Source organism: Protopterus annectens, chromosome 6.part1, assembly GCF_019279795.1.
Source record: "Protopterus annectens isolate FY-2018-M chromosome 6.part1, PAN1.0, whole genome shotgun sequence".
Classification (NCBI taxonomy): domain Eukaryota; kingdom Metazoa; phylum Chordata; order Ceratodontiformes; family Protopteridae; genus Protopterus; species Protopterus annectens.
In genome coordinates this window covers 300,257,874-300,278,753 of record NC_056738.1, presented here as the reverse complement: position 1 = coordinate 300,278,753, position 20,880 = coordinate 300,257,874, and the positions used below count along the sequence as shown (strand labels likewise).

The 20,880-nt window shown below is 40.2% G+C and overlaps 1 protein-coding gene across 1 annotated transcript in view; it reads right to left on the bottom strand.

The window, feature by feature from the left end:
* Nucleotides 1–20,880, bottom strand: part of BARD1 (BRCA1 associated RING domain 1) — a 597,047-nt gene that overhangs the window by 573,143 nt on the left and 3,024 nt on the right. Inside the window, exon 2 of the mRNA XM_044075721.1 lies at nt 7,819–7,875. Within this exon, the coding sequence (XP_043931656.1) occupies nt 7,819–7,875 (57 nt within the window). The remainder of the gene's footprint in view (nt 1–7,818; nt 7,876–20,880) is intronic.

Below are 20,880 nucleotides of genomic sequence, written 5' to 3'. Positions count from 1 at the left end.
GCTCAATGCCAAAAAGTGTATTGTCATCCCCTTTGGTAAAAACTCTGTACCCATGAACTCTGTACCCATGAACTACCACATAGCTGGTAGTCTACTTAATGCCGAAAGTGTGATAAAGAGACCTTGGGTAACAGGTGGACAGTAGCCTCTCCTTTGATAATCACATTGTCACAGTGGTCAGGAAATCCTTCTACGTGGCTCATCTCATCACAAAAGGATTCTCATCCAGCATCTCATCACAAAAGGATTCTCATCCAGAAAAAAAAAAAAAAAAAAGAGGTCATTGTTCCCCTCTACTCATCACTCATTAGACCCATTATAGAGTACAACGCCCCTTTTGGTATGTACCTCACAAGACATCTACAACAACTAGAAAGACCACAGAAATACCTCACAAAGAGGATTACTGGCCTCAAACAGATGCCCGATGCAGACCATCTAAAAAAACTACAGCTTTACTCCATCGCATATCGCCTACTCAGGGGCGATCTCTGCCCAATATACAAAGCTATGTCAAACCCAGAGCTGTTGGACATGCTCCACTTAAAGAGATCCCAATCCCTCCGAGCTATAGGCTCTAGGGACCTAAACCTTGTCAACACAATAAACAGAACAGATAAGATTCCTGTCCCAGAGACTTCCCATACTCTGGAACAGACTACCTATCTATGTCAAACAGAGCTCCTCATTAGCACTCTTCAACATGATTGGATGGGAAATGGGAAATTCACCCCAGGGATCACTTCTGCGGCTCTGCTAGACAGGGGCACAGGAAAATTATTTTCTTGGGTGGCGAAAGCCAGGGTACATTTTTTGGCTAGGCTTATATAGGCCCTAGGGCCAATACCTTAGTACCTACCTATGAACAATCAACCCAAACAGATTCACAGACATTAACAAAGGCAGGTTGATTGGGAGCCTCATCAGCATGGAGACGTGGATAAATCCCAGGGAAGAAAGCTTCGGTCAGGAAGCAGAAGAATTAAGCCAGGAACATGCTTTTGTCCCAGTGTTATCTGTGGAGGATGCTTGGAACTACATATGGTGAACAGTCAAGGTTTTTTTATAATCTTATTACAGTTAAGGTTTATTAAGATGGATCTATGGGAAAGGACTGATCTGAAAAAGTGAAGTTGAGGAGTCAAACTCTGGCTTAAAGACCAACAATGAAATACTGCTTGGTTGTGCCAAGGGTTTAGGATTCCTTTGAAACAAGTAAGCTTGAAAGGAAGAACACAGACTTTTTTTTTTTTTTTTTTTTTTTTTTAACAGGATGAGAAAACGGTATCTTCCTCTTTAGAGAGAGGTTTTTCTCTTAACCTCAGCTGTGTTAGGAAGAAGGGACGACACAAACATTTGGCTAAGACATTACTGAATAAACTTCTTTAAAGTAGCCTTACGTTTTTTTCCATTTCTAGTCTGTTCCATCTGTCTTTAATGGCAAGACCGTATGACACCAGCATAAATGTTACAGTGCTCGGAAAAATTTAGCTTTCATAGGCTGGTACTAGGCTATTGGCCCTAGAGCCTATACAACCCTAGCCATAACAATTCCCTGGCTATTTCTTCCCTCACTATTTACTTCCCTGGACCTCTGTCTAGCAAGGCGACTGACATGATTCCTGGGGTGAATTTCCTTTCTCCCATCCAATCGTCAAAGTTCCTTTTGAAGAGGGCCAAAGAAGTGCTCTGCTTGACATGTATGGGCAGTCTATTCCAGAGTCTGGGGAGTCTCTGGGTCAGGAACCTATCCCTCCAGCATGTTTTGTTTATTGTGATGACAATGTTTAGATCCCTGGACCGTGTGGCTCTGAGGGACTGGGATTTCTTTAAGTGTAGCATGTCCAACAGCTCTGGGTTTGACATGGCCTTGTATGTTAAGCAGAGATCGCCTCAGAGTAGACGATATGCGACAGAGTATAGCTGGAGTTTTGTTAAGGCAGTCAGCGTAGGACATCTGCTTTAGACCTGCGATTCTTTTAGTGAGGTATTTCTGCGGCCTTTCCAGTTGTTGCAGATGTCTCGAGAGGTACATACCAAACGGGCGTTGTATTTGATAATGGGTCTAATGAGGGATGAGTACAGTGGGACAATGGCCTCCTTTTTTCTGGCCGAAAAGCACTTAGTGATGTGGTGTGCCAAATAGCAGGATTTCCTGTGGTTATCGAAGGTGAGACCACTGTCCACCTATTTCCCAAAGTCTCTTATCACACTTTCGGCATTTAGTGTACTGCCACCTATGTGGTAATTCATGGGTACATGTTTTTTCCCCAAAGGGGATAACTATACATTTCTTGGCATTGAGCTTGAGCCCATTGTCTCTGGCACCAAGCATCTGTTTCTGTAAGGCCCTTTTGTAGAGTATCCACATCATTTGGGTATTCAATAATGGCTCCCAGTTTGCAGTCATCTGCAAACTTTGTTAGCCAGAGTCCCTTAGTGTTGGCCTGTACTTCAGAAAAGTAGATGCCAAATAAGAGAGTGGTCCCAGGACTGAACCAGGAGGTACTCCACTTGTCTGGAGCTGGATTTGGAGTCGGCTACTTTTACAGTGTGGGTTCTGTCAGTAAGTCAGTTGGCAACCCATCGAGTGACGTAGGGATTAATGCCCAGCTTAGTAAGTCTATCTATGATTCCAGAGTGGGGGATGGTGTCAAAGGCCTTGGCGAGGTCCAGACAGGCTGTGTGGACCCGCTTTACCCTTGTCCACAGCTCTGGAGACTGATTTGAAGAAGTCAATCAGGTTCAGGAGACAAGATCGGCCCTTCACAAACCCAAACTGGGTGGGGTCCAGTGTTTGAAGGTTGCCAATGTCTTTCCATATACACAAAGTGTATTATGTGGTTATTTTGGTCTCACACACTTGAATTTTTTTAATTCCTTACTCTCCCCTTTCTCTCTGCTGAAAGATGCGTTTCATGAACACCTCCAATAAAGGCAACTGAAAATAACTACACTGCTCTGCAGAAAGAGACAGGTACTGACCCTAATCAACGATGTCCACTGACAGTTTCTCTTCCTCTCTACAATAAAGGTAATGGAAAACAATAACACTCCAATACCAGCTGCTGAGCTCCTGACATCAGCAGGATGAATTGCCCATCTAAGATTGTCAACAGTACCTGGCAAGCAAAACCTCTGCTAAAGTATGCAAGTAGTTCAGCTTACAAAAAAAGGTGGGCTTTCTGTTTTCTTAATCAAAGGCAAGAAAATTAAATTTTCCTGAAGTACAAGTACGCTTCTGGTACCTAAACAATATTGCAACTACACTGTAGGATGAAAAGAAACCTAAGGGTTGAGTTAAACTGTAGGAGTGGCTAGAATTTTTCTTCGAGAAACAAAGGCTGGCATGTACCTAGTTTTGAAAGTGAGCACTAACCGAAATTGTACAGCCGATCCAATCACTATGCAGCACACTTCTTTCATTTACTTAACTTCAAGTAGCACTTACAAAGCTGTACAAAGACAGAAACACAACACTAGTTCTGGGCTTTTTGCCAGTATACCCAGTCATATTACAAGCTTCATTAGGGCATTAATAATACACAGTCTTATGCATATTAATTTTCCTGCAAACAGGAGTTCTAGTAATCATACTGCTTCAAAACATTCCAACACAGGGCCACAGTGGTTCATAGACAGATGGTGTCCAGTAATGAGGCATCTTTGCAGTGCCAGCAATCCTAGGAAGGGTCAGCAAAATCTCCATTCTACTGAAACCTTTTCTAATGATCAGTGAAATCAAGTGTCAGTCTTAACTTACACACCATTAACAGTTCTCAATAAACCACCATCCTTTATTTTGAAAGAAAAACAGCTACATTTGCAAAAAACTTCTCACAGAACAATAAATAGTATAAGGCACAATAGAGTCACAGATTCATAGACTAGTACTTGGCTAACTGTCCTTGAAGGCCTTTTTAAGACTAGCCCGTTACCCCATGTGAGAATCAAACCCGGCACCTTGTGTCTGTAAGGTAAAAACCTTAATCATTATGCCAGCCTCCCACAATTACAAAAACAATCATGTCAATCATTTTTTTCCATTTATGAGGAAAGTCATCAGTAGTTAAAGTACCATGAATGCTGACAACTATGTAAAACAAATTGTACCATATGTATTCCCAAAGGTAAACTTTTTTTTTTTTTGATTCTGGTCAAGTGACTTACAAGGGCATCTGTACAGTTATGCACATTACCTGCAGAAAGGTCAGCAATAAGACATTTAATACTGCTTGGCAAGGAGGACTGGGTTCTCATGGATGCTATATTTGCAAAACAGATATGGAGGATTTTTGAATCAGGTCTGCAATACAGAAATTCTTCTGGTAGGCCACCAGAAAACAGAATTTTCCAAGGAACAAAAATTTTACATCAGTCGTAAGTGCAGGTTTAAGGTGGGAGGGGCAAATTCTCAAACAAAATAAAATCTCAGAGGGGAATTGGATCTTTAAAGGAACTATGAATTAATGTGCCTTTTAGAAAATATTATATAAACTTTCAAAGAGATCAAAAGCAAGCAATTAGTTCTTTTTGATGAAAACTGATCAGGACTGCTAAATTAGCATCAAAATCAATGACCAGCTGTGACCGGAGTAGATAAACTCCAATATGCTAGGTACCAGGAAGGCTGAAGAGCCAGCTAAACTCCATAACTCAGCCCACACAGGAAAACAAGTCCACCTACTTTTGCATGTTTTCTTAGGCATAAGGATTTGAACCACAGTCTCTGGGTAATCTTGATCCCGACCATCAAAAAAACAGAAACAGTGCAGTCAGTCATAGGAGGTGCTGGTCCAGATGACACATTCGACATAGGAGACTGGGGACTCCTGGATGGCCTCAAGTGGAGAGAGAGGCCTAAAATGTGGCCTTGTACATCTTGGCCTTTCCTTAGAACCCTAGCTATAAGAGGAACTGGAAAAAAAGCAGAGAGAACTAGGGGCCACTTCAAATGACAGCATCTTTGGAGTGTTCTCTTGATGAAGAGATAATGGAAAGATGCAGAATTTAGAAATGGTTGTACATACAAACCAGTCACAGAACAACAAGGTTTTCCTCATAACTAAGATCATCCTTGCCAGTGAAAAAGCGAGAAACTACTCTTAAAACATCAGCAAGCAGCATACAAGTCTGTCCACTAGGGAGCTGGCTTCTCCCTAGATATGACTGGTAACAAGGTGACTAGTAGGAAAGGCCCATTTCCAAAATCTCATGGCCACCTGACAAAGGGAATATGATGCATTTCTAGAACTTGAATCATTATTTAAGTGTACATTTTTAATTGTTTTAAAATCAGTCACGTTTATTTATTTTGCATTATTCTTCTGATAAGATACTTTGCCATTTTGATCCATTAGTGGAGCATCCCCAGGATTCCCAGGAAAAGAGGCTACGCTTAGTTTCAGTTGGACTACCCAGAATATATTTATTTCCATTTCTTAAACTGCATGCAGATAGGCATCCTGGAAGTACAAGAACACATCCATAATTCCTTTCACAGGCAAGGAAGGATTGACTGCACTGAGGCAACGCAAAAGGGCTCTTTCGGATTGTATAAATTTATGCCATTTTAAGTCCAGAAAAGTCTGATGACCTTTGTTTTCTCTGGTATTCAAAAGAAGTTTGAATAAAAGCCTAACACTTACTAGTTTGGTGGAACTTCCTGATTGGCTCTTTTATACACGAGAACAGCTGCCTCTTTCTAAACCACATCCTTTTGATGGAATGAAATGTTTGTGAGAAGGCACTGCAGTTTAGGAAATAATATGATGGGAATGGTGCAGTTTCTGAAAATGAATTATTGTCCTCACTCCCTTGTCATTCGTGATGTCTACACCAACAGGAACAGAAAGCTCCTAACTGCCTTCAGATGGGGGTGGGGGGGACAGACAACGTTTAAGGAGCCTAGAGCAGCTCTCTCATGGGAGAACCACAGAATCCATGCGTAGTTTGCCAGTTCGGAGGGGAATCATCCACCTTCACTCTAATAAACTCAGGGGTTCCCCCAAAATTTGGATTGTTTGGTGAGGGAATCTGGCTCCTCATGAACATCCAGAGGGGTAGACTTTGACTGAGAGTCAAAAGACTTACACCATGCCTTTCTAGCTGATCTCTGACAGGAAGGGTCTGAGGAAGAGGAGGAGGACTCCGTTTGTCCAGATAAAATCTTTGGCACTTTGAGACATACTAGTCCCTCTATCCTCTGAAGGCATGGATGGCAGACAAATGCTAGCACAATGGGTCTCACTGGAGGAGACGAAGACAGGGGTCCATACCTTAAGCAGGCACATTGGAAGACTACATCAAAGGAGCACAGACCAAAATAGAAGCCAAAATGAGCCATCAAATTCTACCTTGAAGGATCAAGGAAGGGCCCTGCCTCAAACCCCAGTGCTAATGGCAGAAAGGCATCTAAGGAACAGAAAGTTACATTCTAAAGACACTGCGACCTACCATGACGCAGCAGAATTTCCCTTAGAGGCCTCAGCATCTGCATGACAACAAAAATAGCACAGCCATCAAAATGTCTGCTGTTGACAGAACTGATTGAGGAAGAGTTACAGACAAGGGCAGCAGCACTAAGACTAAAACTACAGTTGACCTTTAGATTATTTTGTCGGTGTAGGCAAGATAAATAGCCTCACTAGAACTATCAAAGGACCAAAAAGGCCAAAATGAGGAATGTCTTGGACCATCAAAAGTAAAATTAGACAATGAAAAATTAAGAAAGGGCTTGAACTCTTATGATCGGTCCTTCAATTGAAACAACTTCAGGGCAAACAGTAAAGGTGCTTAAAAGGGTGCATTCATAAATACTGCTTTAGTACCCTCAGCTAAGGAGAAGATAAGGCACATCCAGGATTCCCAGTGTTCAGGTTTGCCAACCTCTGCTGCTCTGGCAGCTCCTTTTGCAGCATTAGATACCATCAACACCAAGAAGCTGCTGACTATGGAAAATGAGGAAGCCTGAATGAGCTTTTCTGACAGTGTGCATTATTTTCTCTAAAATTTCCCATTAAAGCATCAATGCAAGAGGATTCAGTACCTTGAAACACAATGGAAAAGACACAAAGGCCCACTTCCACAGAATGCCCAGCACTTTAGATTCCTTATTAGGGGAATGAGTCAAACTGAAGGGTAAAATTGCTCTTTATGTCAGCCATAGAGGAGGTCACATCTGGATTAGGGATGTCCAACCATACAACTCAGGCTGGCAGTAGGTCTAAAGATTCATTTTTTGTTTTGGCATGGAACCATACAATGTCCAGATTAACCCAAGCTGCACTTACTACATTGCCTATAATAAATCGACCAAAAAGATGTCCCCCTAGGAAGATGCTCGCTGTGAGAGAGAAGAGAGTTCCTGTGAGGACAGGAAGGGGATACATAAGGAATGAAAGTATAGATTCACGGGTTAGATAAAAAGACATGTGGGGGAGATTAGCCGGGACTTCTCATCAAGTGGATGAACAGCAGGGCCCTGAAGAGTAGCTGCCATTCTAGAAGATGCTGTAGAGATTACTGCATCAGGTTCAGGAGTCTCCCACCAGAACATACAATCCTTGGAATGTGGGCCACTGAACAAGAAGTGGACCGAACCACATGGGTAACAACACTGACAAGACTGGATTTGGGTAGAATGCCACATGAAGCTTACATAGTGGACCCTAAAGGCCTTTGGAAAAGGACAGCTGGCAATTCTCCCCCTCTGATTTGCTTCAATCTTTACAATCTCCCCAAATATAAGATGTTAACAGCATACAGTCTTAAACCAGTACACTACAAAACAAATGAAAAATATTTCAAGATACTTACGTGCAGAAAATGTGCTCACAGCCTCCTAAACAAACCGGCCCTTTTAGGATGCTGTCACTATAAAAATAAACAAAACAGAAACATCAACAAAAATGAATTAAATATGAAATATAAACAATTGTACAATAGGCAGTTTTATGTATGCCATACACCAATCTTCAAACCGTTATCAAAGGGCAACCTATTTAGCTCTATTGCAGATTACACATATCAAATCTTCCAATAGCACAAAATGATTATCAACAGTTGTACCAGCTATAACCACTTCTTGCAGTTATAACCTTTTGGGAGAGAAATGAAAAACGTGATAAACAGTGATCAAACAATCAAGTTAATTTTGTTCTCAGAAGAAAAATCATAATACTTTAAGCAATTTATTTTACCAATAAACAAATGAATAAATAAATAAAACATTTTTTCAGCTACAGCAAAACAAACACTGGGCAGGCCTGAAAAAATTGTACATTTAGGTCAGTGCACTACTATGGGAAAACAAATTATTAATAATAATCAATAAACAGAAAAGGTCAAAACAAGAAGCCAAAACAATGAAAACTGAATGCTCAAACAGGTCAACGTTTTGGTTTTGTACAACTCAAACAAGTATACCCCATGCAGCTATAAAAATAGCTAACAGACTTCCAAATGTTCTATAATTGGTAGTGCACAACGTAACAGCAACTCATTCTGAATTCATTCTAAAATGAGACAAGCCACATGGAGTAACTCTTCAAATAACTCATTCACTCCAATGAATGGAGTTCAATCTGCGGTGGTACAGCGGTAGCGTTGCTGCCTCACAGCAAGAGGTTCTCTCATTTGATTCTCGGCTGGAGTGTGGGGAGTGCCTTCTGTGTGGAGTCTGCATGTCCTCCACGCGGTTGGGTGGGTGTTCAAAAGACATGCGTAAATGAGCGTGCCTTCGTTGAAGGTTGAACACAGAGCTGGCGCCTGGGCATTCGTGAAAAATCTACTGCCAAATCATTAGCGGGCCGGAGTTCCGCTATGGTGACCCCGAACCGGGAAAAGCCGAAAGACAAACAACAAAAACTCCAATGAATGGAGTTCAGGAAGTTTGTAAATGTAACTTCCAATGAGCGGAACCTAATCCTTTTGACAGAATCAAATTATGTCCTCACATTTCAAACAAATGTTCAGATTTCTGGAACCAGAGAGGTTATGAAATAAGTATAAATGGCACACTCTTCAGCACAAACTATTTTTACAGTGGTAATATTCATTAGGTTCTAGGTCTTATTAGATTTGGTTTAAGTCACAGTCAACTCAGTAGCCATTACATTTGTAGCTCAGCAACTACTCAAATTACAAACATACTGTCAACAGCATTTTATTCCTCTATACCGGAGAGCTTTTATATGAGGCTAAGAAGTTCTATTTGTGTTACTTGGTTGTTGAGATATTTAGAAAAATGTAAAAATTATATCTATATAAATTAATATAATAAAAACAAAAGTTAATATCTATTTACCCACACTAGAGAGAGGTCAAAGATTAAAGCAGTTGAGTGTGCCATTGTGGAAGCTTTAAGATGAAAGCTTTTAAAACCTTGTACATAGCATGGTTTTGTTATTACTGATGCAAATATGAACAAGCAATATTTGACACCTAGAGGCGTCAGTAGGAGTTAACTGATGATGCACCTGAAGGAGTCAATTGGATGTGTGTGTGTCTTCTTTCGGCTTTTCTCGGTTAGGGGTTGCCACAGCGGAACTTCGCTCTGCTAATGATTGGCAGTAGATTTTTACGTGCTGGCTTGCTGGGCCTAACGCACAACCTTCAACGAAGGAATGCCCAATCACGCATGTCGACACACAGAAGACACTAACTGAGAATCGAATGTGCAACGTCTAACTGTGAGGCGACAACACTACCACAGCACCACCACCGCAGTATGAAGGAGTCAATTGGTTGTAATGAGATAAATATCACATTACTTACTTTCAGGAAGTGCTATGCATACAGAAGTACAGTCTCATCTCTTTAACAAGGTAGAATGCAGGCAATGTTCTGCAATTCACAAATCACTGGGACAATCAGACAGGGTGTCAGACTACACTGCTGGCAGCATACACAATGTATTTGGCACAGCTGGTTGCAGCAAAGTGAGACTCCTTCCCTATCAATACGTGCAGCAGCACAGAGTGGATGCCTCTAGGCATCCAAGACAGCATTTACAATGTCTCCAACTCAATAAGCTTTCATCAGGTCTGGCAATTCCTTTTCATACTTCTGGATCAAAGTAAATACATCTCAAATACAAATGGCCAAAGAGAGCTCAGTGGCCTTTTCCCTAATTTCTTTGTTCAGAGCTTACTGCGTCTGTCAATTTAACACCTTAGTTGTCTGCGGATATTCATGCAGTGCAGCAGATACTACCTGTAGTTGCAAGAAATGCTGCAAAAAATGGTAGATATTAAGGTTAGCTGCAACAGCACCTTTGGCATTAGGGCGTGAATGGCACTCGGAGATACCTATTCTGTGGAAAACAGATATTCAGGGTTGGCACACAAGGCCTGCAACCCAGAAATCCTCCTAATATTAAACAACTGCTAAGACAAAGGTCATAAAAAAAAAAAAAAAAAAAAAAATCTAAAATTTTTGACAAATACTGAAGAGCCACGGAAAAGGGATCTACAAAGGGATACCAGACTGAAAACCATTTCCTCTGTACATCTCCAGGCATGAGAGTTTTTAATATGGCAATAGAGCACATCACCCTGCTCAAATATCTTTATTCACTGGCTATCAATGAAAGGGGATCAGCCAAACTGTTCACTTCAGAGCTGCAGCTTTTGGGTTCATGTTGCCTGAAGAGTGATATAGAAAAAGACTCTTCTTCAGTGGCAACCCGAGAGAAGGTCCCATCTCAGATCTGCTCAACATGGAGAGCTATACCTGTCTGGGAAGAAAATGGTACAACTAAAATCCCTTTAGCCCTATGAAGTCTGGCTTTCTGGACGATGATTATCAACATCAGAAAAAAAATGGGGGAAATAAAGCAACCTCTTGAAACTAGTCTATGGCTGATGCATCCCTGCTGTATCTCCTGGATTTTGGGTTCACTGAAATTTTTCTGGTATATGGCATTTGTTTGACAGATACAACAGATCATAGACTAAAATGCCCTACTTCTGAAATAACACTGACAGTAGTCAGTCTGGGAGACCACTCTTGGGAAATCAATAGACAATCACAAAGCCTGTCCACAGAAGACTTTCCGTAACTAAGAAATATACATGGCTAAGAATATCTCGCCCTCTAAAGGGGTTGGGTTTTGTATCACTATTTTAGTGCGCTGTACCCCAGTACCAAGCCACATCATGTTCTAGTAATTTCCTTAATGACAAAATTGTTGCTATATCTGGAATAAAATTACTACAACTTTCTAAGAAACCATAGTGGTTTGTTTGCCCCTGGGTAGCGACATTAGTAACTGCCCCAACTTTCAAGTGTTAAGGTGTTAAGGCACAACCCATGTATCTCAGCTTTATAACCCAATGTGATACCTCCTTTTACTCAGTTTGAAGTTGATTCTCATTCCTTTCAGGAATTCGATCATTCTCACATAAAGCTTTTATCTGTTCAGATTTCAGAATAACGAGTGAAAATCATCAAGCCCCTGTATTACTTGTGCAATAGCTCTAGAAACACTTCATGCGCTGATATACAAAGGGAAGTTCTCAAAAACTGTAATTTTCCAGAAATTGAAAAATTCTCTTTTTTTAATGTATTAATTTGTTAACCGGGAAACTGAACTAGTCATCACAGACCCCTTTTAACCACAATATAGGCCACAGTGGCAAGAGTAAATAAAATACACAAGAACACTTTGCAATTAGCCAACATGGTTCTGGGAGAAAGCTAGTGTACTCTGATAAAACTAGCACAGACATAGGGGGAAATGTCCAAATTCCAGTCTGAACACCAGATCCTGGTGCTGTGAGAAAGAGGTCTTAACCACTGAGTGACTGTGGTGGTGTCGCCAAGCTTACTTTGCCAAAACCCATCTTCAGTCACAGAAAAAATGCTTACCTCCCAACATGGCAGTTACCGTTTCTACAAATGTAGAAAGAGGACAGTGCTCCTAAAGGAAATACGACATTGATTGGCTTTCATAAAAGTAACCAAGCTGTTGACTCATTCAGTAGACTTCTTTATCCCACCTGTCTGGACCACGCAGTTCAGCTCTTTCCAAAATGATTGAAGAATCTTCAACCCTACTGGAACTTTCCATGAGAATCTTCAACCCTACTGGAACTTACCATGAAGCATGCATTACTGGTAACACTGTGATATCTACCAGAATTCCTAGCAAAGAGCCAAAAATCAATGTACCTTTAAGCAAATTAATTTTCATATTTTCTGATCTGCACATTAACGGTGCATGCAAATAGCAAATTATTTTCAGTATGCAAGCCCCTGCCAGCTGAAATGATCCAAAAACTCATGAAGTACATGAAACAGAATCTTATATTTTCTAATCAAATTCACATAACAACCAAACTCTGCAAGAGATTTTACAAACCGATGCCTTCAGTTTAGTAGTTTGAAACTCTGCTTCAAACCCTTGAGAACGTCTTATATTTCTTTCTTTGCCAGACTCTAAAACACCACACTGTAGCAATTAATCTTAAATTGTGTACTTTTCTACAGCACAACTGTCAAACATAAAACTCATTGCACATGTTGGACAAAGCCATGAACATTTTTCACCTGAAAATATGCCTTTTTTTTTTTTTTTTACATATTTTACCAAAGTGACTCTCTCCTACATATTTGGTTTTATATATATATATATATATATATATATATATATATATATATATATATATATATATATATATATCACACACACACACACACACACACACACACACACACACATATAAATTTATATTGTGTCATGTTTACAACCATAACTCATGCAGAGCTCATTAGCAGTGCCAATGCAAGTTCAACTGTTCTCCATAAGCCAATTGCTTTAATAACAAATCTGATCTCAGAAATAAGCCCCTTGGTTGATCATCTCTGATAACACATACAATTTTATCTTCTACTAATGAAGCAAGTCTTCTTCTTTCGGCTTTTCCCGGTTAGGGGTCACCACAGTGGAAACCGGAGCAACCGGAGGAAACACACGCAACCACAGGGAGGACATGCAGACTCCGCAAAGAAGGCACCCCAGCCGACGATCGAACTGGAGAACCTCTTGCTGTGAGATGGCAACATTAACCGCTGCACCACTGCGGCTTCTCCAAATTTACAGTCTTTGACTCCGTTCTTTTATTCAACATGCAAAGCACGATTCCTTGAAAAGGTGAAACAACTTATATGCAATTGCTACTAACATTACATAGTTCTTCGTAGTAGAAAATTCTTGCTATGCCAACAAAACTGAAAGGAACAGACTATATTAATTTTAAGTACAAATAATCAACTGGACTGGCATTCCACAGTAGAATTTATTAAAAGAAATGGCACATTGTGTATAGGCTCCAAATACGATTGTGAGAAAACAGACAAGAATCATATTAGAAAAGATACAAGTATACCAGCAGAAAGAGTTGCTCCTGTCAAAAGTGTATGAAAATTGAAACATATTAAAAATTAGAGACAGAGTGCTTGTAGAAATGAGATTATTGAATGTATGCCAGGCAAAAGAGAAGTATGTTTGTCAAGAGACAGTTGTGAGATTCAAACTGCTGTGTCCTGCAGTCTTCATAATAATTTTTCTCAATAGGAACGAAGACCTTCTTGGATGCAGAACAGGCTAAGAAGGAAATAAGTTTAACCAACAAAAAGTGTGCCAGCAAGCAGAAGGGGACACTGCTTCTCGTTGCTCTAACAATAATGACACCCATAGAGAGACTTTGCTTGTAAACCATTTTTATTGATCCAAAGGAAACTGTTTCAGGTACAGAAAAAAGCACACAAGAGCTGACAAGAAGAATCAGGAGTACTTTGGGTCAGAAACATGAAAAATGAACAGCAACAATGTGAAATTAAGTGAATAAATGGGAGACTATAAAGTTTTAATACCATTAAATATTTGATCAGGCGTGTGAAATGTGGCTTTGCAATATGCGCTGCCTGAGAAAGATATGCACTGAAGTTCACCACAGTGAAAATGCCAGTATCTTACATTGTAATTAATGTTTAGAACACCGAACAGATTAAAGCAGTATCTGTAAGCAAAATATTGTTTTTATTAACATCTATATAAAACTTTTGCAATTTAAATTGCATATTATATTACAAAGCAGTTTTGAATAGGATGCAGTCAGTGGTAGCCTTATCAGAGACGGCTGCTTATGCTAAAGATATTAAATCATGAAAGGACTTCAGTATTGAGGCTTTAACATTGTAACAAGTTATGAAATGATGGAAAGAAGCACACTTACAGACTCAAAAACATGTCTATTTCATCATGGTTTGGTATTTCCTACATTTTAACATCACTCTGGGACTATTTCCATGTTTTTAAATATTTTTATATGTAATTTCTGAGTCTGATCACATGAGGTCTGACATACTGAAGTTTGTGTCTTTCGGCTTTTTCCTGGTTAGGGGTTGCCACAGCGGAACTCCGGTCCGCTAATGATTGGCAGAAAATTTTTACGTACCGAGTTGCCAGCTCTGACGCACAACCTTCAACGAAGGAACACCCATTCACGCATGTCTCCACATAGCTGAGAATCGAACCGAACAGCGTCTTACTGTGAGATGACAACGCTACCGCAGCAATACTGAAGTAATTCTGATTATTTTACTCTGCCTTGGTATCTCAGAACGCAGTGCTTGTCTGTAAAAAAAATGACATAAATCAGGCCTCTTTCTTCCTAAAGCTCCTGTCACTGCATTGATTTTACATGCATACACTGTTGTCTTTCAGTCAGTTTTAAGTAACATTTCATGCCGTTAAACGACTGCTTAAAACACAGACAGTGCAAATGCCACAGAACAGACTTTCAAAGTGCATTTTACTGCTGCTTCTTTTTAGAATGGCTAAACTGTAGTCCTGTGTGAAGCCCAAGTTGTACTACTATGATTCATCTCCCCTCCCCCTTCACACCTAACTTCCCTAGCTGTCAAAGTGCTAAGGGTAATTTGAGCTGTTACCTGCCGTGACTGACTCGTACTATTTCCTTGTTCTAGCATTTACTTTCTGTATGGAGTAGTGGAAGGACCAGGGAGCTGTGACATCACAGCATGGGTGGATTTTTAGGATGGTCGTGGTGATGTCAGTTTGGGGATGGAATTTGTCAGAAAACTACCTATATACAGTGGCCTTGATGACATCAATGAATTGGAGACTCCAGCAAGCTTTTTCATGGCAGGATAAACGTTTTTTGAAAGTAAAACCACCACAGTACAGTAAGGTACTGTTCTAGTGGAGAGAAAAAGTCAATTTAAAATATTTTAAATGTTGTATTAATGTTTATTCATAGCAGAGACAGTAAATGGGGAGAAGGGCAGAGAAGTTCAGCATTTAATAAAAAAATCATGTCGTTGTCCTTTAATATGTTGTGATCTTAGGCTGCTGGCATAGGGGATGTAACTGCACTGATCATATTATATGTAGAGTTAAGATAATAATCTCTGCTGTTTTTACAGGGATGGACATTTAGATTAATATATTTGATTTAAGCTACAGACAAGTTTAAGCAAACAGGTTAAGACAAAATGATGAAAGGCATGGAAATTGTGGTCTCCTTGAATTTCCAAAGTTATTACATATGTGTTATCATTTTCTCAGTTTCATATAAGCTGCCTACAGGTGCAAGCAGTTACCGTAAGAAGTCTGAAGAGTGTTCTGAGTGAAACTTACAAATAATCTTTCAGGCATCTGCAAAGTTTCCAGCTTTTTTTCTGTCATTACCAACTGCTTTTACTTGGAGAGGAGTTGTCTACAGGGGCAACCAATACGATCTCGGAACACACAATGCATACAAGAAACACGAGGTACAATTAAAATTTAAAGGCAATAGTTACGTTTAAAACTTTGGAAAGTGAATAAGATATACAAATATTTGCCACCCCAGCAGCCCTAATGATTTTATTGTCTTTAATATAACAGTGAACAACTTTATTTAAAGGTAGCCAGTGCACTTTTTCTTAGGGATGGAAGCTAATCTTTGCCAAAATCATGTAAACTGTTTTCACAGCTGGGAGGGGAACATAGCTAAGAAAAAAAGATAGCAGTGAAAACAAAGGCATGCACTTTAGCATAGTTAATCTTAACTTTACAAATATGCAACCCCACATACTTGGATGTACTCACTAAGAGCCTACCAAAAGACGAGAGACCTCCCAAGCACAAACAACCTACACATATTAATACACGAATAGAATCCAACACTACACAAACACACATATCAGGTGTCTTCACAATTAAGCCCCCAAGGCAAAACATCTCAAAACCTAATGTTCTTATCATAGGCAACTCAATAGGGAGACACACACATATCCTCCTTACCAAGTTGGACAAGGAGAGGGTCATGGTGCCAGGATACATCAAATCACGCACACACTCAAGTCACTCAACAGCAACTACTGTTATGACTATCATAGTACATGCTAGAGTGAAGGACTTGTGCTGTACCTCTCTGGACTTAATCTAAGAGTTCAGTCATGTCTTTCTTCATAATGTGTCCGAGGCAAGTATGTCCCTAGCCCTAAGAAGCATTCTGCCTTCACCTAGGATGATGCCACAATACAGACAAACAGGATTGATTTCAATAATTGACTTAGCTTCTGGTGTCACTGACTTAGCTTCTGGTGCCACTCCAGGCCGATCCAGTATCGGACAACCTGGGAAGACATGGTCGACAGACCACACTGCTTTGTCAGAGATGGCCTTCACCCATCTCCTCAAGGCTTTCGGACACTGGCAAAGATGCTTGCTTCTCCCACAGTGCCTTTTTTAGGCAATGTCAAAACTTCCAACGTAAAGAAATCCACTAAAGACAAATTCAAGGTCATACTGCTTAATGCTAGGAGCCTAAACAGTAAACTGCACTCTCTGGAAGCATTCTTCACCTTGGAGGATGCCGACGTCTGTGATGCCCATACACTGAGCCTTAATCTTCACCACTAAACACCAGTGAGGGGCGTCCATAAAGGGAAAGGATAATAAATACACACACAGTAAAGTACAATGTCCCTTAAGAGCACACAGAGATCACAGTCAGTCTGGGGCTGGTTTCTCCCTTTCTCTCCAGGTCCCCAATAAGACTCCCCACTGGCACAGCTATAGGGTCCAGATCTCAGCCTAGTGGTAAGTTAAAACCTCCAGCACTCTCTCTGTCCAACCAGTGCTTCGTGTCCCTGCCCAAGTAGCTGACATACACATTTTGAGACTAGTTATATACAGCCACACAGACACTCCTGGGGAAGGCTGGCACAGGTTCTTCACAGCTGTGCCCCTTTTACCCAGACTATATGGTAATACCACTTGCCACCCACCAATATTTATCAGCTACTAAAAGGCCCTTAGGAATGGGTGTCCAATTATACTGTGCAATATTATAACAATGGTAAGTGTGACTGAACAGCAAGGCTATTGAATTAGCTTTGTACAATATCACTAAATACATGCAATGTACTCTTAGAGCTCAAATGATCTCTACACAAAACAGCCAGAGTTGAAAGGTTTAAAAATATTTAATAATAAAAAACACAAGACAATACTTCTTATTAACAAGCATGTGGTTTATATTAATATTTACAAATGACAGAATTATCTACAAATTCTATCTAGCTAGGCTGGCAGCCTTCACCTATCTTCACATAGTCATTGAGATATGGTTCAAGGCTGCTGAAAGCACCCTGGCCATACAAGGCTACAGTGCCTTTCACTCATTCAGACTTTAAAACGAGCGTGAAAAAGCCAAAGGTGGAGGTGTATCCATCTTCATTAAATCCAAATACACCTCGAGACTGGTAGAACAGTACAACTCTCTTGAGCTACTTCAGGTCCAAATAACTATAGGAAAATACCCTACCACATCATCACTAGCTACAGGTTCCCCACCAGGAGAAGGATACCGCATAACTGGACTTGCTAGAGTAGCTCAGTACACAGCCAAACACCTTGGTCATGGGAGATTTCAACTATCTTCCATTGCCTGGGTGACTTGCACAAGCACAAACATGATTGCTTGAAGGTTTCTGGATTTTGTTAATTCAAATATCCTGGATCTGCATCCCCACAAGGGGCTCAAATGTCCTAGACCATAGTGCTCACCAACAGGGGGGTCATTGCACTACCTCTTGAGTGTTGCCCTCAGTGGTAGGGTCAGACCATAAAATCAGTCTCATTTGAAGTAAAGATCAAACCGGATACCCCCACAGGATCAAAAAAATGAAAAATTTCTAAGTGATGTTATAAAAAAATTTCAAAGCCCCTGCTAACACAACCAAAGACTCTTATGCAGAAGAGTACAAAAATGCCCAATATAGCCATTTAAACTGATGTATTGACTCAGTTGTACCCGACCGGACTAAAACCAGGTTGTGCTGGGAAAAAAAAAAAAAAAAAAAATCACCCTGGTGGACTGTAAGCATAAATAACAAAGAAAGAAACTGATATCCAAAAACAAGAGGGAACGTATTCAACAGATGAAGAATACCCCCCCCCCTCAACAGCTTGGGCAAGCAAATCAGATATCTTATAAAGTCCTCTAGAGGACTTTAATTAGCATCCCTAGCTAAAGATAACCACAAGATATTATTTAGGTACATCCGAAACATAAAAGTGAATACCCAGCAGTGTGTCAAACATAGTAGGTGGTACCACTCTCACTGTATGTGAAGAAATTGCCAAACTGCTAGCTGATAGATTTGGAATAACTTCACCCCTGTCCCCACCAGCCATACCTCAAAGTGTTCCTGACACACCAATCCTCTATCAAGTATCTCCAAAGGGCAAGTCACAAAAACGCTCTCCAAAGCCAAAAACACAGTCCCTATCTGACCAGATAACATCCCAGGTTGTAAACAAAATCTAAAACAAGAGCTAGCAGAACCACTTGGTACTCACTTTAACCACAGTCTGAGCACTGGCTTTGTTCTGGCAGAGTTGAGAACAGCAACAGCAATCCCTTGCACAAAGGGGGTCCCATCAACAGACCCAGGAAACTATCGACACACAAGCCTAATCAGCCGTATCTGCAAGGCCATGAAAAGAATCATCAAGGACCTTATCAATAAAGACACAGGCGACCTTCAAACTCTTGAACCAACCCACAACATGTTGGACAGACAGGTACATCTTCCAGATATTGTCACTCCTCTGGAGTAAGCTCCCACTTCATGTGAAGCAGTGCTCCTCAATGACCCTATTTAAGTAAACCTTCACAACTGGATGTGTGACTGTAAATTCACCCTGGCGGTGGCACTTATGTCCCTCATGGACAGGTTGTCATCGGTGCTGATCACACAATCGCTCTAACAATGACCATCTAACTATGGTCAATCAGGGTACACTTTTTTTTTTTATTATTTACACGGCTAAGTTTGTAAAGGCCCTAGGACCATTATCCTAGTAACCTCCTATTAACATGTAAAAGGACACCGATGATCCAAAAGGAAGCAGAATATAAAAAACAGCAATTGTTGGTGGGATAATTATGAGGATATATGAAGGTTCGGGGGCAAGAATTTAAGTAGGAGTGTTCCTCTTGACAAATTGTGTTTTGAACAATGGAAAAAAGCAGGGTGCCCTCTTTCCCCTTGTCATTTGCTTTATTTGGAGCCACTGGCAAGAACATATGGAACTCACAAATTCAAGGAAATAAACTGCATGGTAATCAAGAAAAAATAGCAGATTATATGATTCTGAATTTGAAAAATCCAGAAAAAGAAAGCCTGTGTGTTATAGAACACTTTCAGACAGCTTCAAGTCTTTTGAATATATAAAACTAAGGAAAATAAAACAAAGGCCGTAATAATTACATACCCACATGCAAACTTGTTTCAATAATACCCATATTTATGGGGACATGATAAAATGAAGCATTTCCCTATATGGATTTAGGGGGAGTCTGTTAGGGTATTTGTGAAGAGATTAAACAAAACCAAAAAAAAACTCTATTATGGATATGGATAGCTAGACCCAAGCAGTGAAAAATGTTTAGTACTTTTAGTTTTATATACATGTCAGGCATTTTTTTTTAATTAACCATGAGAAGATGTGGACAATAATTAATAAAGAGAGTTGAAGGAAATTATTTGGGAGGGAGGGGAAGGCAATAGTTAAATGGAGTAAGTTGATCCTCTCTGCAGAACAAGGTGGTACTTGGAGCAAATAACTAGAGAGGGAAAGGTAATACAGCGGGATGAGTTCAAGCAGATGTTTTGACTGCAGTTTATAGACTGCCTTTCTTACCATGGAGGTTTAGAGTACAGGCAAAGCAAAAGGGCAGGTGAGTATTAAGTGAAAGTCCAGCTCAGCTAGAATTTTTGGTCTAGTCTAGAAAAGAAACAGTTCTTTAAAAAACAAAATGGAAAAAGAGCAAGGCATATAAAATATACGAATCAATTAGAACAGGTTATGTGACCAATTTCATCAGCATAAATATGGAATACCGGACAACATAACATACATTTAGGAACTCTATACAGGTAATAGGAATCAATTCTCTTAAAGATATGCATGTGTATCTCTCCCTATTTTATATACCTATTTTACACACACACATAAATAAATATATATATTTTTTTAACATTTGTTAACCGGGAAAGTCAGACTTGGAACGAAGCCAATTTTCAGTGGAGGCCCGGGGAGAAACACTCCAGATGCACATCTTTGTGACGTGGGAGGAAACCGGAGCACCCAGAGGAAACCCACACGAATGCAGGGAGGACATGCAGACTCCACACAGAAGGCACCCCAGCAGAGAATCGAACCGGAGAACCTCTTGCTGTAAGACAACAATGCTACCGCTGCACCCTATCACACACACACCAAAAAACTTGATCATTATAACACATAACTGAACACCAGTTTAACCTTTATATGCCTCTCTCCATGGGTTACAT